General features: G+C 36.9%; 1 protein-coding gene across 50 annotated transcripts in view; it reads right to left on the bottom strand.

Annotated features, from left to right (window-relative positions):
• The window catches only part of Rims2 (regulating synaptic membrane exocytosis 2), a 520587-nt gene that overhangs the window by 95611 nt on the left and 406359 nt on the right, over positions 1 to 18617 (bottom strand). For 44 of the 50 annotated variants that reach the window (XM_087555408.1, XM_087555415.1, XM_087555422.1 and 41 more), the window contains 1 exon segment: positions 17173 to 17345. The exons of 4 other annotated variants lie outside the window; for them this stretch is intronic. In XM_087555408.1, the coding sequence (XP_087411534.1) occupies positions 17173 to 17345 (173 nt within the window). 50 annotated transcript variants of the gene reach the window in all.

The raw sequence follows: 18617 nt of genomic DNA, 5'->3' as shown, positions 1-18617 counted from the left end.
GCTTACCACTCATCCTTTGACCCAACTTTTTGTTTTCCTGTTTAATAATGACATTTACATGGCTAGTAATTTAAACTCTTCTTTGCCTTTAGTGGGTAAATAGGCAGACAACACAGTGCTGAGTGCTATCTTTAGTTCCCAGCTCCTTTTACTACAGATAAGACAGATTTGCTGCTCTTAGGAAAGCTCTGGGGAATAATTACAGAAATGCAGCTCCCAAGGTGGGTGGGTAGGAAGCCACACACTAAATTTTACCCTTAAATTATAAATATTGTCTATCTGGGAGAACACAGGAGGCACACAGTGCATTTCCAGATGCATTACTAGAGAGTAGCGCTCAAATTCTACTCCTCACCAGAGTGACTGGCCTTTAAAGAATACACTACATAGCGGGAGCCCTAGGCATCCTAGGATGGATACCCTTGGAAGAAGAGCTAGACATCTGCATCTTTAATGTTCTCATCCATAAAAACCCACTGAAGGAATCCTAGCATCGGTTAATGCAAACTGACTTGTTAAAAGGTCTTACTTGGTTATTTTGCCTTTGTATAGTTTAGACAAGATGTTATGACTAAGTTTTTTTCTATCATACATAAAAATATTAATGAAACTTTAACAAATTAACAACTACAACAAAGAAACAAAACAATAACAAAAGAACAAAAAACAAAACCAGTGTGCATAGTTTCTTCAGGTATTCTTAGCTTATCTGTGGCTTGAGCTATACTGAAGAGTATATACTAAAGAATGAGCCTAGAGGAAGTATGTTTTTCATATATAGATAAAACTACAGATCTGAAGTTACTTCAAGAAGAACAAAATATTATATTATGCTATTATTATACAGGCTTACTTTCGTTACTAATTACGCATAAGAAAAACGTGGAATTTTGTGATTTGTAAATAATGCCTTGAGACAATTTTTCAATTTTCAATTTTTATGAAGCCCGCAGTTGTAATTGGGGTTAAAAATCTTTTTTAAATAAAAGTCTAAAACTTATTAAATATTATACATCATCTCAATTAGAGTTCCACTGCTGAGAAGAGACACCATAAACAAGGCAACTCTTATAAAGGACAACATTTAATTGGGGCTAGCTTACAGGTACAGAGGTTCAGTCCATTATCATCATAGCAGAAACCATGGCAGCGTTCAGTCAGCCATGGATCAGGAGAAGCTGAGAGTTCTACATCTTGATTAGAAGGCAGTCAGGAGAAGACTGGATCTCACACAATGGGCAGAGCTTCAAAGTCTACCCCTACAGTGATGCACCTCTTCAAACAAGGCCATACTTACTCCAACAAGGCCGCCCTCCTAATAGTGCCACTTCCCATGAGCTAAGCATATTCCAACCACCACATCCCATTCCATGGCCCCTGTAGGCTTGTTCAAACCCATGAGGCTATGGGGACCATAATAGTCACAGCATAGTCCAACTTCAGAAGCCCCCATAGTCTACTGCAGTTTTAACAATATCCAAAAGTCCAAAGTTTATGCAATCTTTTAATTGTCATTCCCTATAAAATCAAAATCAAAAGCAGATCACATACGTCCAATATCAAAAGATATACATTATCATTCCAAAACATCGTAGTGAGGAACTACTGGACCAAAGCAAGACCAAAGATCATCGAGGCAAAGTCAAAACTCTGTACCTCCATGTCTGATGTCCAGCCCCTTTCAGCTTTGTTGGTTGCAATACACAATACAATTCTTTTCCTTGGGCTGGCTCTGCTCCCTGTTGGCAGCTTGCCTTGTCAGGTATCCCATGACTCTGGACTTAAGATTTTCTTCACCTAGAACTTGCTCTGTCCCAGAATGGTACTGAATTCACAGATCTGCTTGCCTTTGTCTCCTGGGGTTAAAGGTATAGACCATCATGTCTGGATCTAAGCTTTTCATGGCCATTATTCCTCAAGATCTGGATCAAAAGTCTTGTTGTAAGCCTCAAGATCTGGATCATAAGTAAGCCCTCCATTTCTGCATTGTAGTTCATTCCAGATTAAAATAAAAATAAAAATAAAAATAAAGCAGGTAATAAAACATAACACATACCATACCATACCATACCATACCATACCATACCATACCATACCATACCGTAACATAACTATTCCTTGTTTAACTGCAAACACAAACAATAAGCATAGTTGGGTGGGATCTTGTCCTGAGATCACCACTCTCTTCATCTGTTTATGTCCTTGAACACAGGATTCAGTTCTATTTCACTTCCTAGTACCCCTTTATTACTTGAACCAAACATTTTGGTCTTTTTCCCTTTTTAATCTTACTATGCTTGATCAAAATGCTCTTCACAAACATTAACCAGAGGACAAAGTCTATGCTGGGTTTTTCTGAGATTTCCTTTGTCAATGCAATTAATCTGATTCTCTTCATCTTAGACTTAGTTAGCCTCAGGTATGCTCTTCAAACAACAGCAAAGAGCAGCCATATACTTCACCACAAAGAGTATCTAGGCCACAAACTAACACTGTTCTCCTTTGAAAGCTCTAGAGCCAGGCCCCCACAATTCATATCACCTCCAGCACCAATGCCTTCCATATTCCTACTAGAATTCCAATTAAGCTCCACTTAAGATTTCTATTGTTTTCCAAATCTTAAGTCCCCAAATCTGCATTCCTCCAAACAAAAGCATGGTTAGGCCTATCACAGCAATACCTCAGGTCCGGCCAACTTCTATCTTAGTTAAGGTTTCATTGATGTGAAGAAACACCATGACTAAGACAAATCTTATAAAGGACAACATTTAATTGGGGCTGGCTTACAGGTTCAGAGGCTCATTATTATCATGGCAGGAGCATGGCAGCATCCAGGCAGACATGGAGCTGGAGCTGGAGGCAAGAGTTCTACATCTTGATCAGAAAGCAGTCAGGAGAAGACTGAATCTCACACACTGGGCAGGGCTTCCAAGCCCATACCCACAGTGACTCACTTTCTCCAACAAGGCCACACCTTCGACAACATGGACTCCCTTCCACTTCTCATAAGCCAAGCAAATTCAAACCACCAAAAACATTTATGTGGCATATATATATGTGTACTATTTTAAGTGATTAAGTAAAGCTAAACTAGAGTACATGTAGGCATATATACTCTGTCACCCACAGTAGCAAATCATGCTACTGAAAAACCATAAAATGTAGAAATTAGAGAAAAAAATTTCCAGATTTTTCAAGATAAAGGAGTTCTTTCTTATGTCCTTACTTTGGCTTACAAGATTATTTCCAGTAAAAATAAAATTAGATAAACTAAGAATTTTAGTTAACAAAAGAATGATTCTGATTTAGCTGCCAGACATAAGCCCACATCAGCAGTCAGATTTGTTCATCTTAATTACTCCAGTTACAACACTAAAAATTTCTATAAATTTAATGGTGATATTTTCCTTTTCTGTGGTCAAATTGATACATTTTATTCTATTATTTTTAATTCATATTGCAGTAGAGAAGCTGACAATTTTAGATTAAAATGAATCACTAAACTGCTTAAATATTTTGAGGTCCTGTATAAAATCTGATAGTCTTCTTTATAGAGAAATATAATTTGAGATCATCATTCTAGAGTTATAATATAAAACCTTTATGAAAATTATAAATAACTACAAAAATGAAAGGAAAATATGTTCTATAACAAATACATATATGCACAATATAAACAATTGTTTACTTGCCAGTTGATTAAAACATAACATTGCTCAATTTTAGGGCAGTAATTTTGGACAAATTCTTCCTTTAAATTTTTTCACATTTTTAAAAATGATAAAATAAGCTCTAAATACAAATGAATGCACACATTGTAGATATGCACACAAGTGAAGATACACATTCAAAGCATAATTTAAAACTGAATTCACTCATGATCATTCTGAAAGCTAAGAAAGTGGCCCTTTAAAGATCATAGTTAAATAGGGGTGGCTTAGTCATGAAAAGTTTATAATAATTATAAATATCAAATTATAAATATCATAAGATAGTTCAAGGCTGGACAGTCAGCTCTCCACACTATTACATTGGGGACGAAACTAGATAGTCCACTGTCAATAATACTACATAGTATTCTGCATAGGGTAACTGCTTTTCAAAGCCAGAGTATTTGTTTTAAGAAAGTTTTTCTAGTTGCTTGTTTATGAATCTAATATTGTAGAACTCTTATTTTATTTCAGAGTACTAATTCACTTCTAAAGGTCCTTTCAATCATGATCTTTGCCAATCTTTAATTATTTGCCAATAATTAAATATGAAAAGAAATGATGTATTAAGAATTTAAGTATGAATCATGAGGTAAAAGTTGTGCAATCAATAATCAGGATGAGGGAGGGGAGGGGAGTGGGGAGAAGTGAGATAGTTCACCAGCTCCTGCTGTCAAGCCTACTGACCTGAGTTGGATCCATGAGTCACACATGATGGAAAGAAAAGCAGTGCTTGCAAATTTTTCTCCAACCCCCACATGATCAATGTTCCACACTACCATCCCCCATAAACAAAATAATAAACATAATAAATTAAGAATCTTGACTACAGAATTATAAAATATCACACACCAGTTAAATGATTAGGAAAAAGAGCAGTATGTTTAATCTAATTCTCCAGTTTGTAAAATCTTTATGTTTAGGACCACACAGACATTCCTTCATCCATTTTTAAGAGATACTCATGAAGGAGCTACATGAAGGCACTCAGAGAAAAACAGATGCTACCTCCAGAAAGAGGAAACTGCATATCATAGTATCATTGTTCCCCAAAAGACACACCAGTAACACATGGGTGATTTTCATTTTTGTAGTGATAAACACTGCACAGAATGAACCTAAGTCCTTCCTACATTTCCCTTATTATGGTGGTACAAGAATCTAAAAATCAGGAGCATCTCATCTCCAGATATCAATACTGATGCTTGCTCTGTCACTTTAAATTAATTAAGTGCTATGATGTATCAAGATGCACATATCGAGTAACAAACATCTATATGCAAATATATGTGAATATCACATATTAGAAAAAAGACCTCCAAATGCCATATGTTTATATACATGGTTTATAAAATGAGATTTTTAACCCGTGAAGTACTTTGCAAATGATAGAACAGCATTATTATCTATTATGTGAAGACTTTAAAAACATAATTGAATAATGGGGGTAACTGTGTATTATCTTAATAAAGAAATAAAATATCTCCATAAAGAATTCATTTATTATTAAACTGAAAAAGTAATTTTTTGAGGAAACCTCAAATTCAGTAGAGCTCAGAATTTCATATAGGAATTAATTTGGAGACAAAATGTCATAATATGTCCAACATTTCAAAAGTTTGAAGACTTGATTAAAGATGATTTACCCATATCTGTGGGCCAATAGTTATTTATCTGAATGAAGTAAGAAAGAAAAACTTTAAAGTCAAATATGAGAGGTGAATGTAATTACAAAAACACAAGATTTTCTTTTTTTTCTTTGACTCTACTACTTTATTTTATTTTGTCAGTATACAGAAATATTTTCCATATTATTATCTGTAATAATGGTATCATTTCCTCCCATTTTTTAAAAATTAGATATATTTCTTTACTTACATTTCAAATGTTATTCCCTTTTCTGGTTTCCTGTCCATAAGCCCCCTCCCCTACCCCTCCCACATATGGGTATTCCGCCCCCCCCATACATTCCCCTACTGCCCCCTATATTCCCCTACACTGGGGGTCCAACCTTGACAGGACCAAGGGCTTCCCCTTCCCCTGGTGCCCCAACATGGCTATTCTCTGCTACATATGCAGTTAGAGCCATGGGTCAGTCCAGGTATAGACTTTCAGTAGTGGTTTAGTCCCTGGGAGCTCTGGTTGGTTGGAATTGTTGTTTTTATGGGGTTGCAAGCTCCTCCAACTCTTTCAATACATCTTCTAATCCCCCCCAGGGGTTCCTGTTCTCAGTTCAGTGGTTTGCTGCTAGCATTGACCTCTGTATTGGACATGCTGTGGATGTGTCTCTCAGGAGAGATCTATATCTGGTCCCTTTAGCATGCATTTTTTAGCTTCATCAATCTTATCTAGTTTTGGTAGCTGTATATTGTGGGCCACATGTGGGGCAGGCTCTGAATGGCCATTCCTTCAGCTGCTGCCATATCCCCTCCTATGGATATTTTCCCCCCTTTTAAGAAGGAGTGGAAGCATCTGCATTTTGGTCATCCTTCTTCTTGAGCTTTCTGTGGTCTGTGGATTGCACCTTGGGTAACTCGAGCTTTTGAGCTAGTATCCACTTATCAATGAATGCATACCAAGTGTATTTTTCTGTGATTAGGTTACCTCACTCAGGTTAATATTTTCTAGTTCATTCCCTTTGCCTATGAATTTCATGAAGTCATTGTTTTTGATAGCTGAGTAGTACTCCATTGTGCAGATGTACCACATTTTCTGTATCCATTCCTCTGTTGAAGGGTATCTGGGTTCTTTCCAGCTTCTGACTATTATAAATAAGACTGCTATGAACATAGTGGAGCATGTGTGTTTGTTGTAGGTTGGAGCATCTTTTGGGTATATGCCCAAGAGAGGTATAGCTGGGTCCTCAGGTAGTGGAATGTACAATTTTCTTAGGAACCTCCAGACTGACTTCCAGAGTGGTTGTACCAGTCTGCAATCCCACCAACAATGGAGGAGTGTTCCTCTTTCTCCACTCCTCACCAGCATCTGCTGTCACCTGAGCTTTTGATCTTAGCCATTCTCACTGGTGTGAGGTGGAATCTCAGGGTTGTTTTATTTGCATTTCCCTGATGATTAAAGATGTCGATTATTTCTTTAGGTGCTTTCTGGCCATTGGATAATCCTTGACTGGAAATGTTTTGTATAGCTCTATATCCCATTTTTTAATAGGGTTATTTGGCTCTCTGGAGTCTAAATTCTTGAGTCCTTTGTAGATTTTGGATATTAGCCCTCTATCAGATGTAGGATTGGTAAAGATCTTTTCCCAATCTGTTGCCATTTTGTCCTAATAAGTGTCTTTTGCCTTACAGAAGTTTTGCAGTTTTATGAGGTCCCATTTGTCGATTCTTGATCTTAGAGCATAAGCCATTGGTGTTTTGTTCAGGAAATTTTCCCCAGTGCCCAGGTGTTTGAAACTCTTCCCCATTTTTTCTTCTAATAGGTTGAGTGTATCTGGTTTGATTCACTTGGACTTAACCTTTGTACAGGGTGATAAGAATGGATCGATTTGCATTCTACTATATGCTAACCTCCTGTTGAACCAGCACCATTTGTTGAAAATGCTATCTTTCTTCCATTGGATAGTTTTAGCTCCTTTGTCAAAGATGAATTGACCATAGGTGTGTGGGTTCATTTCTGGGTCTTCAATTCTGTTCCACTGATTTATCTGCCTGTCTCTATACCAATACCATACAGTTTTTATGACTATTGCTCTGTAATACTGCTTGAAGTCAGGGATGGTGATTCCTCCAGAAGTTCTTTCATTGTTGAGTATAGTTTTCACTATCCTGGGTTTTTTGTTATTCCAAATAAATTTGCAAATTGCTCTTTCTATCTCTATAAAGAGTTGAGTAGGAATTTGAATGGGGATTGCATTGAATCTGTAGAATGCTTTTGGCAAAATGGCCATCTTTATTATATTAGTCCTGCCAATCCATAAGCATGGGAGATCTTTCCATCTTCTGAGATCTTCCTCAATTTCTTTCTTCAGAGATGAAGTTCTTGTCATGCAGACCTTTCACTTGCTTGGTTAAAGTCACCCCAAGATATTTTATATTTGGGACTATTGTGAAGGGTGTCATTTCCCTAATTTTTGTTTATCCTTTGAGTAGAGGAAGTAGAGGAAGGCTACTGATTTGTTTGAGTTAATTTTATACCCTGACACTTTGCTGAAGTTATTTATCAGGTTAAGTAGTTCTCTGGTGGAACTTTTGCGGTCACTTAAGTACCCTATCATATCACCTGCAAATAGTGATATTTTGATTTCTTCCCTTCTAATTCGTATCCCTTTGACCTCCTTTCATTGATTGCCCTGGCTAGGCCTTCGAGTACTATATTGAATAATTAGGGAGAGAGTGAGCAGCCTTGTGTAGTCCCTAATTTTAGTGGGATTGCTTATGGGCAAAAATAAGATTTTATTTGTTCTTTCCATGTTATGTATAGAGTCATTTCTTCAAGGAGGCATATTTGAATAAATGGTGACAAAGTTTAATAACATGCTAAAATATTCTATGTGTGAATCACAGACTCATAATCCCCATGTAAGAGTGAACTCTGAAAAATTTCAGTGAGAAACAACAAAAAAACAGATAATTTCAACAACGGAGTGGGTGCAGTTTGCACAGTTGGCACTTTGGAAAGATTTGTTAATTATATTTGATACAGTTCGGTCTACACACGGACAGACAGACACACAGACACACACATACACACAGACAGACAGACAGACAGACAGACAGACAGACAGACAGACACACACACATATGGTATAAATACAAAGTAAATTTTGATCCAAGTAATTAATGGTCCCAAGTCAATATGTTGATGTACATATGGAAAATAAAGAAAGTAGTTCATTTGTCTGTTTCATACCTGTGTGTTATGAGTTGTGTTTATTCAAAGTGATTTCCCGAATAGTACAGTGAATTACACTTTCAAATATGTGAAAATCAGCAAAAGTGTTCAGTGTTCATAAGGTTTGTTGAGTTATGTATACTGTTCCATGGAGTTCTTCTACTAGTGTGATTATGCGATAAATAAGTCTCATATTCCTTTGGGGAACTTTACTGTTTGTGCGTGTCACTTGAGTTTCTGCCTCCCTCGATAGTTACCTTATCTGCTTACTTATTTCAATCTCTATGACTATTTTTAAGGTCTAAAGACTCTGGGTAGTTCTAAATTCTTTACTTAAACATAGCCAAGAACAAAATATTTATTTTACTTTAAAAATACAAGCTAAATTGAAAATATAAAATTAAGGCATATCATTAAGCTTTAAGTACATCCTCAGAAATAAAATTCAAAAGTATTAAATAAAATAGTCGCATCATAATGATTACAAAACACTAATTCACTGATTTCATTATCGGACATCTCAGAATGCACAAGCATTTTACTAATGTTGACAGCACACACAGTGTTCCCAGATTTATTTGTCTGTCTCTACTTAACTTGCTGACTGATTTTAGATAGGTAGATTTTCATAATCATATGAACAATAAATGCTAAAAGAACCTATAAGAGGAACCTATCAAAACGTGTAGGAAAAGATGCACGGTAACTTAGTAACCGTGCTTCGGTGTCTCATACCTAGAGTGCACCAGGACCAGAACGTTTCTCGAACCTGCTCTTGAGCTTTGCACTCACACAAGATGTTTTATCTGCACTGCACAGGACGAGCACTCCATCAGGGAGTTTCAGCAAGTTAAAAGTTGCAGGGAGGCGGGGAATTATATTCCTAAGTGCCACATAGCCCCTATTGAAGTAAATTTTATTTTATTCATGCAGTGGGTCACATGGACAGACAGATACACACAAAAGTAGGAGAGAACCTTGAGAAGGAGAAGAAATCTGGTGGGAGGAGGAAAAGGGTGAGAGGAGAACGGGGCCAGGAGATTTTAATTGAAGAATACTACAGATACTTAAGAAATTATAAAGTAGTAAACGAGATGAAAACCCTTTTTAATAAAGCGTGATATTTCTTCTGAGAAACTTGCCTATGAAATCTACTAAAAGTCATTTGGCTGGGCCTTGTGATGCACACTTTAACCCAAGCAGTAGAAAAGCAGAGGCAGGTAGATGTCGATGCCTTTGAGGCCAGCTGGGTTCCATAGTGAGAGCGTGTCTGAGAAAACTGAGGCCATCAAGTAATAACCACTCATTCCCCTGGCTGTCTGCAAAGGCTTCCGTCCCACACCTCTTATTCCTGTTACTGACCCACTACCCCAGCCCTGTCTCTGGTTCTAGTTCCTCCTCCTCCAGTAGCAGGTTTGCACTCCACTCACTGGGCCTTCTTAGTCCTTTTCAAATGCGTTACTTCTCAGACCATGAGCAAATCTCAACTCTTCTGTTAGTCCCCTCTGGAAACTGACCCTCTGAAATGAAGCACTTCAGCTTTGCCATGTGTGGAAAATAATATGATAGAGGAATTTCTTGTATTTAATCTCCTAAATTTTATGATTCTAGTTTGATTGCTGAAAATATTTAACATAGAGAGTGTACAAATCCAAGCCAAGGATAACATTCATGAGAAAGGATGCAGATGGGCCTACACCCATCACCTTCTTTGTATAAGAAGAGAAATATGTATTAGAAGGAGAGAAGAAAGATGAATGGAAATTTGAGAAAGCTGGATTATAAGGCATGCTGGAACTGAAGAAAATATGCGTGATAACATGTGTTTGGATGTTTAATATCTACATACAATACTTATTGAAAGTATTTCTTCTTTTCATCATTTAAAACGTTTATAAACATCATCCTTTCAAGATGTATGATATTTTTAAGTATCAGCAGGGTTCTGCAATCATCGATTCTATCTGCTTTAGTAAAGTTATACTGCAGAACAAACTCTTGTGACATTACCAGTCACTCTGCATTCTTCTTTTACCTCAAAACCCAGCTGCCCCTAATTTACTTTTTTTTATTACTTTTTAAAAAATAAAGATAACCTCATTGGAATGAACCCATAAATAAAAATATCACACAGACACATAAAAGTAGCCACCGAAACACTTATCCAGTCCCAAACACTGTGCAACTCAATGAACTTCTTTACAGATAGAGTAGCCATATGTTTTTATTTTAGTAAGTCTCCCTCTTCTGGACGTTTAATACAAATGTGATAAGTAACACGAGCTTTGTCTTTAGATGGTTCACTGGTGTAAATACTGCAAGCTTTGTCGATATCTTGTAGTATGAATCAGCCTTTACCTTGCCGACCATGTTCCAGGATGTACCCATTGTTCATTCAAATTCACTACTTCATAAAAATTGACTGTTTATGCTTTGTATTGTTAATATAATATTTAGACTTATGATTTTTAAAAGATAAGATTTTTTAGTAACATCTGTGAAAGAAAAACAGCTTAAATTATGAAAGCATAAATGGAGTTAGGAAAATAGACAGGAGTCAGTGGTGATTAAATGGAAAGTGAGGAAGGCCTGGAGACTGGAGGACGGTCATCTGTTCAGTAGAGAAGAGACTGACACTCAGCCTCTAGCTCAACAGGTCTGACTACGGGTGCCAGAATCTGAGAGAGTGAACAAGAGAGGAAGCCATTTACTAGGGTTGTTTGTTTGGTGGATTAGGAGATAATAATGAATCTAATTCTACATGCTGAGTTTAGTATTTCTTGTGACAGTTGAGATGGCCAGAGTTCTTAGCTGGAACGTTCTCAAAGAAAGTTTTCTGCAGGTTATTCTAAAATGGATGAGTATCTCTAAGAGACACCATCATCAAGAACTCTTTCATAGCCAATGCAAAGGTAATTTTAAATGGCTGTTTTAAGGACTTCCACAAGCTACTTCTACTCAAGATTATAGTGGATGTCGAGTCAGGTCAATTATCATGAGGAAAATATCAAAGGTTTTAGATTGTGAAATTGGATGTATAATTATCCTAAATGACAGAAGACAAGACGTTTTATACAGAGTCCCAGAAAACAGTACTAGACAAAATCAGTAACAATCAATTGTACTCATAGATCCTAGAAATGAATGATTCCCAAATGATGTTAATACAACTACTCCAATAATAATGGTGCCAAAACTAAAATGTAAAGAGTAAATGTTTTTTAAAAGGTGTATAACTACATCAAAAATATAAATATAATTGGAGGAAAGTAATGAAAAATGGATTGACATCTCATGATGTGAATTGAAAACCTGAATTTTAAAACTGACAATGACCCTCCATGCTGGGAGACGGCTCAGCTTATGGGTACTTGTTGCATAACCCAGTGACTGGAGTCTGACCCCGAAGTGCATGGGGAGGGAGCCAGGACTGACTCCAGTTTTCTCCAAACTGTAAAAGCACACACACCAATAACAATATTTTAAATCACTAAAAGGTTTGTTTAAATAGTGGTGATTTCCCAAGCTCTGTCAAAACTCCACCTGCTATCTTTTTTCAGAAACTCATGGAGCTGATTCCAAGATTCATTAGAAAACATAGAAACTCCACAAAGAAGATGGGAGAAAGCGTCATCTCCCGGGCATTCTGTTTCAATACAGACACTCCTGGGCCCTACTCTAAACACACAGAATCTCAATGTTAGGGGCAGTGTTCAAGTAGTTCTATTTCTTTTTAAGTTCTTGAATAAGTGATATATAGCTTGTCATAGTACTAGAGACAAGCTGTGTTTTCATTGAAAAGGAAAAACCTAAAGAAAATACAAGCCATTTATGCAACTAAATACAAGGGGATAGTCCATTGTATCCCCTGAGGTGAGTTAGCATAGAAAAACAGTCCAGAAAACAAGCAAATAAAAAATGAACTTAGTAAGTAAAGTATTATCGTATTAACTAATGGCGCATATATTTGAAAACATCTTCCAGCTGATAGAAACATGTTTAACTGTTTGTGTGCTCTTGGCTAGCCACCTAGTTACCCTTTGAGTTCCCGATTATAAGGTTTTATCATCAGAATGACAAATGTGTTTACTTTCCTGCCTGCTGTCTACGGTGGATGGGAGGGCTTGGAATCACTGACAAGGTAAATATAAAGTGGGCAGGTGTCAGGACAAAGCGAGGATGAGAACATATATTTTACAGTCCCAAGAACAGTTATTTCACATGAAATATTGTTCTAGTCCTTTCCCTGCCCCCTCCTCTGTCTCCTTCTTCTTCTTTTTTTGATTTAAAGAAAGGGTCAGTCTCTGTAGCACAGACTATAATAAACTGTATTCCATATGAGCCTTACATTCTCACAGCAGAACTGACTCAATCTCTCAAATGCTGGGGCTGTACTTGTGAGTCACGGTCCCTGCTCAGTAAAGCTACTCGTTTAGTCCCCCACTAAAGTGCTCTGGGATTGTCTTCACATCTTAACTATAACGTAATATATGATTTAAAGCCATTATCCCACCTGCAATGCCTTTGATTATGTAATTAACAATTAATCTCCTTCCTCACTAATTAATGGTATAAATCTTTTATACAAATAAATAATTATGAAAGCTTGAACCTATCTTTTCTTCCAAAATATTCTCTATCAGAAGAGTAGTCTTCATTAAAAAGGAATAGTATGTTTGTGTAGCATTTGTAGATATACTACTAATAAAAACTTATGAAAAGTTTCCTAAGTTTTAATCTCTGTTTGTGTCCCCATAATAGGCCATGGAAGAATGAATACCATTTACTTTGGACACAAAGCTATTAACGTGGTTGGGTTTGGAAAAGTGTCCTTTTCATTGTTTGTCTTTGTCTTTTGACTTCCTTCATAGATGGTTTAGGTTCTCTTCTTTGAGCACTAAGTTCCTTTTACAGTAGCTCCGAGCTTTCTGAGAGGTTTATCAATGAGGCTTTTACTAAGAAACCATTTACCCTTCAACGTTTAATTAGTTAATGTCCTAGTTATCAGTTCAGTACCCAAGAAATTTTTTTCTAAATAAATATTGGTTGAATCATTTCTCTCTATTTCTCAATACCTTATCTCATCCAAGTTTCTCTCTTTCCATATTATATAATAGAAATGTAATATACTTGTACCTTTTATAGTAGACTATGCATACTCATTAAAGTGATGGGAAAAAGTCTACTAATCTACATACATTTGTGTATATATACACACCTAAGTATGAGCACAGTCATTTATTAATAACATTATAAAAACCTAACATTTAAGGAATCATTTTAAACTTATTTGGCTATCCATTTTTCTTAAACATACAGCAAATTTATTTAATATGACTCACTACAGATGAGCAATATAGTCTCACATTGAAATGTACATCCTGCAACAAGGTCTAACCATTGCAAAGTAGATAGCAATCACGATGTTCCTTTTGTTTATGGAAGTCACTGTGGCGAGACTGGAACTGCTATAAATACTCAGTCCAAAATGAAAGGTATTAAACGGCCATGCCTTTCTGTAAAATTCCATCAATGATATATAGCAATTTATGTTCACTTTTTAAAGATCCATGATTGAAATACCGAGTATCAAAACACAACGTTGCTATGAATAACCATGCTTTCCCCTCAGAGTAAAGCCAGGCTGATCCTAAGAAATGAAAGCATATTCAAATATTTAGGTTGTCACAATGAATGGATGACACCAAATTTTTCTTATGAACAACTGTATGAAGTTCTTGCTACTTTAAGAAATATAAGTTGCCTAGAGTCATCAACCTGGCCCTCTAAAATTTATAGGTTCCCAAGCACTTCCCAATAAGTTGAGTACAGACAGTGCTTTGCTAATCATCTTGCTAGGAATATACTCATCTCTTTGCCCTTATAAAATAAAACATTCTTTTATCCTGAAGAAACAGGTGACAGCATCATTTTAAAGTGAAGAGCTTAAGCCATAAACTTCTGTGTTCCTGCTCCCCAAGCCAGGTGTCAAACCAGAAGTTCTGGCTTGAGGCAAACTGCAATGGCTCATGGCTTCTCTGTACAGCACATAGAAAACACACAAGACTCAAATTTTGCCATGGATTTGGAAGAAATTAGACTCTTTCAGAAAGTTTTTCTCTAAGAGTCAGTCATGAAATAATCATATTTTTCACAAATCAAGATATGATTGTTTTAATTATATGATAATTCAATGTAATTATCTAGTTAGGTATGCAACAACAACAGACATGAAATTACTGGGTTAGAGTCAAATCACAAAATGTGCCTTACTAAAGATGCATTTTTATGTTTACTGAATGCCATAAAGAACTAACAGAGCACAGATACAGCTGAAAGAAAAAAGAAAATACACAATTGAACTGTACGCTAAACGAGGAAACTACCACCTCAACTGTCTTCTCTTTCATTTTGGGAAAAGCTCAATATGCAATTGGGTTTCACTATAACTTAAAATTGACATAGAAATAGGTTTTGCTTCTCAAGTAAAGTTTGTGTAATATAAAAGTCAAATTCTGCTAGAAAACCCGACTTCTTCAGAATGACAGTATTTGCCATTTTCAGTTTCATATAGATGTAGATAAAGCGAGCTCCTCCTCAGGAGAAGAGGAAGTCTGGCTGCAGGCTGCTGGCCCCACCATGTGCTGGACCTCCAGGAAGACTCAGGGCTTCCCTCACGGAGGTGGCTGCTGTTCCTGTGCTTTGCTGCTTGTGTTTTCTCCCTGAGCCCTGCTCCTGTTCTTGCAGCTTTTCTTAACCGGATGCATCTTAAGAAGAGCATTATCTAACATGTCTGTCTTCCAAAAGACCTTCTATCTAGCATTTCTTTTCAAGAATCATGCATCAGGGAGGATGATGCACACTTGGAGTCTGAGAATTTCAGAGGCTGAGGCAGGAGGATTATGACTTTGAGACTAGCTGGACTAACTATAGCAAATTCAGGTCCAGCCTGGGATAAGAGTGAGATGCTGTTTCAAACAACAAGACTAATAAGAGCAACAAATGCAGAATAGGAAGAGCACTGCCTCTGCTTTCTAATTATTCTCAGGCTTCCGACCGCACTACAACATTCCCGAAAACTAGCAAGCTTCAAAGGAGACAGAGACTTATCAAACTTTACCCAAATTTTACTCGTTCTTGAAATTTTTTTCTGCTACACAATTATTTTTTATAAACTATGTTAAAACATTTAGGACCTTCAGAATCTTATTTTAAGGGTGTTACCTTCTTTTCCTCAAACAGTCTCCACTAAAGGTAAAAGGATTTGCAAAGCCCCCTCCCTTTATTTATCTTTAGAGGGAAGTTGGAAAAAGTACACTGTGAACTCATGCTAAGAACACAAACTAAAGTCAAACTCAAATTTGACTGTCTACTCAGGAAAAAACTGGTACAAAATCAGACTCCCAGATCCTGGGGATATGTATGCATGACGTGGCAAGCCAGCCTCTCTGATGATAACGTCTAGCGTGTTAATCAGTATGTTAGAAGTGACACAGATAGGTCTGGACGTGAACTAGTACTTGAGAAGGGGACAGATGCACATCACTACTGGGAAGCACCCACAGGGCGAGTGGCTTTACCTGTCGTCGCAGCCGTCTTGGGAGAGACTCCTTTGCAAGTCGTCTTTGCTGCTCTGCTCTCCTTCCTGTCCTTGCTCAGGGGCATCCTGGGCCTTTCCCTCCTCTCCTGACTCTCCGCTTCTCTCCTTATGGACCGGCTCTGCCATCTCCTTCCCTGTCCCATCCTCTCTAATCCCTTCCTCCTTTGCCTCCTGCTCCTTCTGAGCTGGTCCTTCCTGCTTCCGCCCTCCTTCCCCGCCCTCTTCTCCTCCTCCCTTCGGCCTTTGAATGGAACACAAACGGAAAGCATGCAAAGAAACACAAAAGAGAAAACGTCAAGCACAATGTAAGTGAAATGAAACAGAGACAATGAGGATACTCAGAACTGAGGTGAACTTAGACCAACTTAATATTGAATGCGATTCCCACTGCACATCAGAGACGCACTGGTAAGCAATACCTGGTCATTGTAGTTTTAAAATTGTATCTTCAGTTACAAGATGACAGGGGAAGCAGGCTGGGGCTGCTGTCTCTCCATGAGAGAGTTCCACTATATGTGTATCAGTAAGTCAAGTGGGAACTAAAAGATTAGCACATACTACATTTTCTTGAGACAGTGAAGAATTTTCCCATGTACTTATAATACTGTCAAGAGGGTAGGAAACTCTCCTATTAAAAAAGCAATATTTTTCTCTTAAATTAATCAAATATATTCAACCAGGAAAAAATACTCTTCAAGATAACTGTTCTTCATATTTATCAGAATGCTAAATTCACATCTTCAGTTAACTGTCATTTTAGTTTAATAAAAATCTAACAATTGCAGCTTAGATTTTAGGTTACAATTATAAAGGAGTTATTTCAAGTAATTTAAAACACAGAACTGTCACCAGTTCTATAAAAATTGACCAAGATAAAAGAAAAAAACACATACAGACTATCTATTGCTTTTCTTACATTATGTATCAATACTTTAGAAAAATATTCATGTTTCTCCACAGAAATAAAGCCCTCTGAAATACCCAGAGCAGTTACTGCCCAAGTGTTCTTACCTGATTTTCCTGTTTCCTCTCGGCCGTTCTGATTGGACGGACATGTAGCTTGTGCTGCTGAAACGAGAAGCACTACTAGTCCTTGAAACCGCAGATACATCACTTACATCACTGTCCGAGGATTTAGTAGAAACAGTATCTGCCCCTCTATGTGGATCCCATCCTGAGCGATACTGTTGACACAGACGGACAAATACGCAGAAGCCGTCAGAATTAGCACACAGAGCAGTCATTAGCGTGCTCCTATCTCAGCACTTTAACTGTCCTCGGAGGGCACCGCAATACCTTACTCAGTTGCAAATAAAACAAAAGTAGTCGGTAATTATCCTAAAACAGAAATTTACACGAAACCTTTGTGTTTAGCAAAGTCATTGCAGCATTTTCACCACGCCCAAAGGCGGCCATTAAAAGTCCCAAAGCAGCAATGGCCTTAGGGAAGAACATTTGCTAAAATTTGGGAAATAAACATTTGGCTTAACAGGAAGGACAACTCTTAAATTTCTGATTAAAATTTTAAAGAAAAAACATCTGGTCAAGTTGTCTCTGTAGTTGGTCTATAAAGACCAGTTCTAGCAGTTGTTAACTTTTTCTTTAGTCCACAGCACCTCACAGAAAACCTAGAGATAATACAAAATCTAATTAATGAAAAACTAAGGGTTTTAAGAAAAGCCAAGAGAAAAAAGAAGTTTTATTTCTCAGCAGTTGCTGGAATTTTGAAGAATCCTAGAAATATTAGAAAAAATATTATTATTTACAATAGCTCAATCTTCCTGGAACTGAAATAATTAGATGGTTAAGTGGTACAGCCATGGTGCAAGGGAATCTTAGGTGCTCAAGTATTCTGGGAAATTGAAAACCAACATAAATATTTTATGTTAATGACACATTCTCATAAAATACATTTAATGTTAAAACTAATGGACATGATTTAATTTTATTATTCACAACAAAAATTCACTTGCCAAGAGTTATCAACCTGGAATATTAAAAGAAAGGAAAAACAAGGAAAGGAAGGAAGGAAGGAAGGAAGGAAGGAAGGAAGAAAGAAAGAAAGAAAGAAAGAAAGAAAGAAAGAAAGAAAGAAAGAAAGAAAGAAAGAAAGAAACCAAGGCAGGCAGGCTATGGAGTTCGGAGCCTGGAAGCCTGGAGCAAAGGAGCCTCTCAATAGCTGAGCAAATACGGGAAGATTATTCAATCCTTAATATTCATAGTGTAAAATGACAAGAATAATCATACTGAACTTGCACAATTGTTTTGAAAATTAGAAACAATATGTGTTTTATTATCTTATACTTAGTGATTAGTTTATTACTGTGTCATTACTAGCTGGATTCTTCCCCTTTTTTATAAAGTCCTTTTTATTAGTCAAAATCACAATTGCCTTGATTAAAAGGATGGAATATTCCACTCTCAGCACCCACTATGGCTGCTGCTATGTCAGAATT

The sequence above is a fragment of the Rattus norvegicus genome, chromosome 7, assembly GCF_021556685.1.
Source record: "Rattus norvegicus strain SHRSP/BbbUtx chromosome 7, alternate assembly SHRSP_T2T, whole genome shotgun sequence".
Lineage (NCBI taxonomy): Eukaryota > Metazoa > Chordata > Mammalia > Rodentia > Muridae > Rattus > Rattus norvegicus.
The sequence above is the reverse complement of the archived record's forward strand: the minus strand, read 5'-3'. Positions and strand labels throughout refer to the sequence as shown.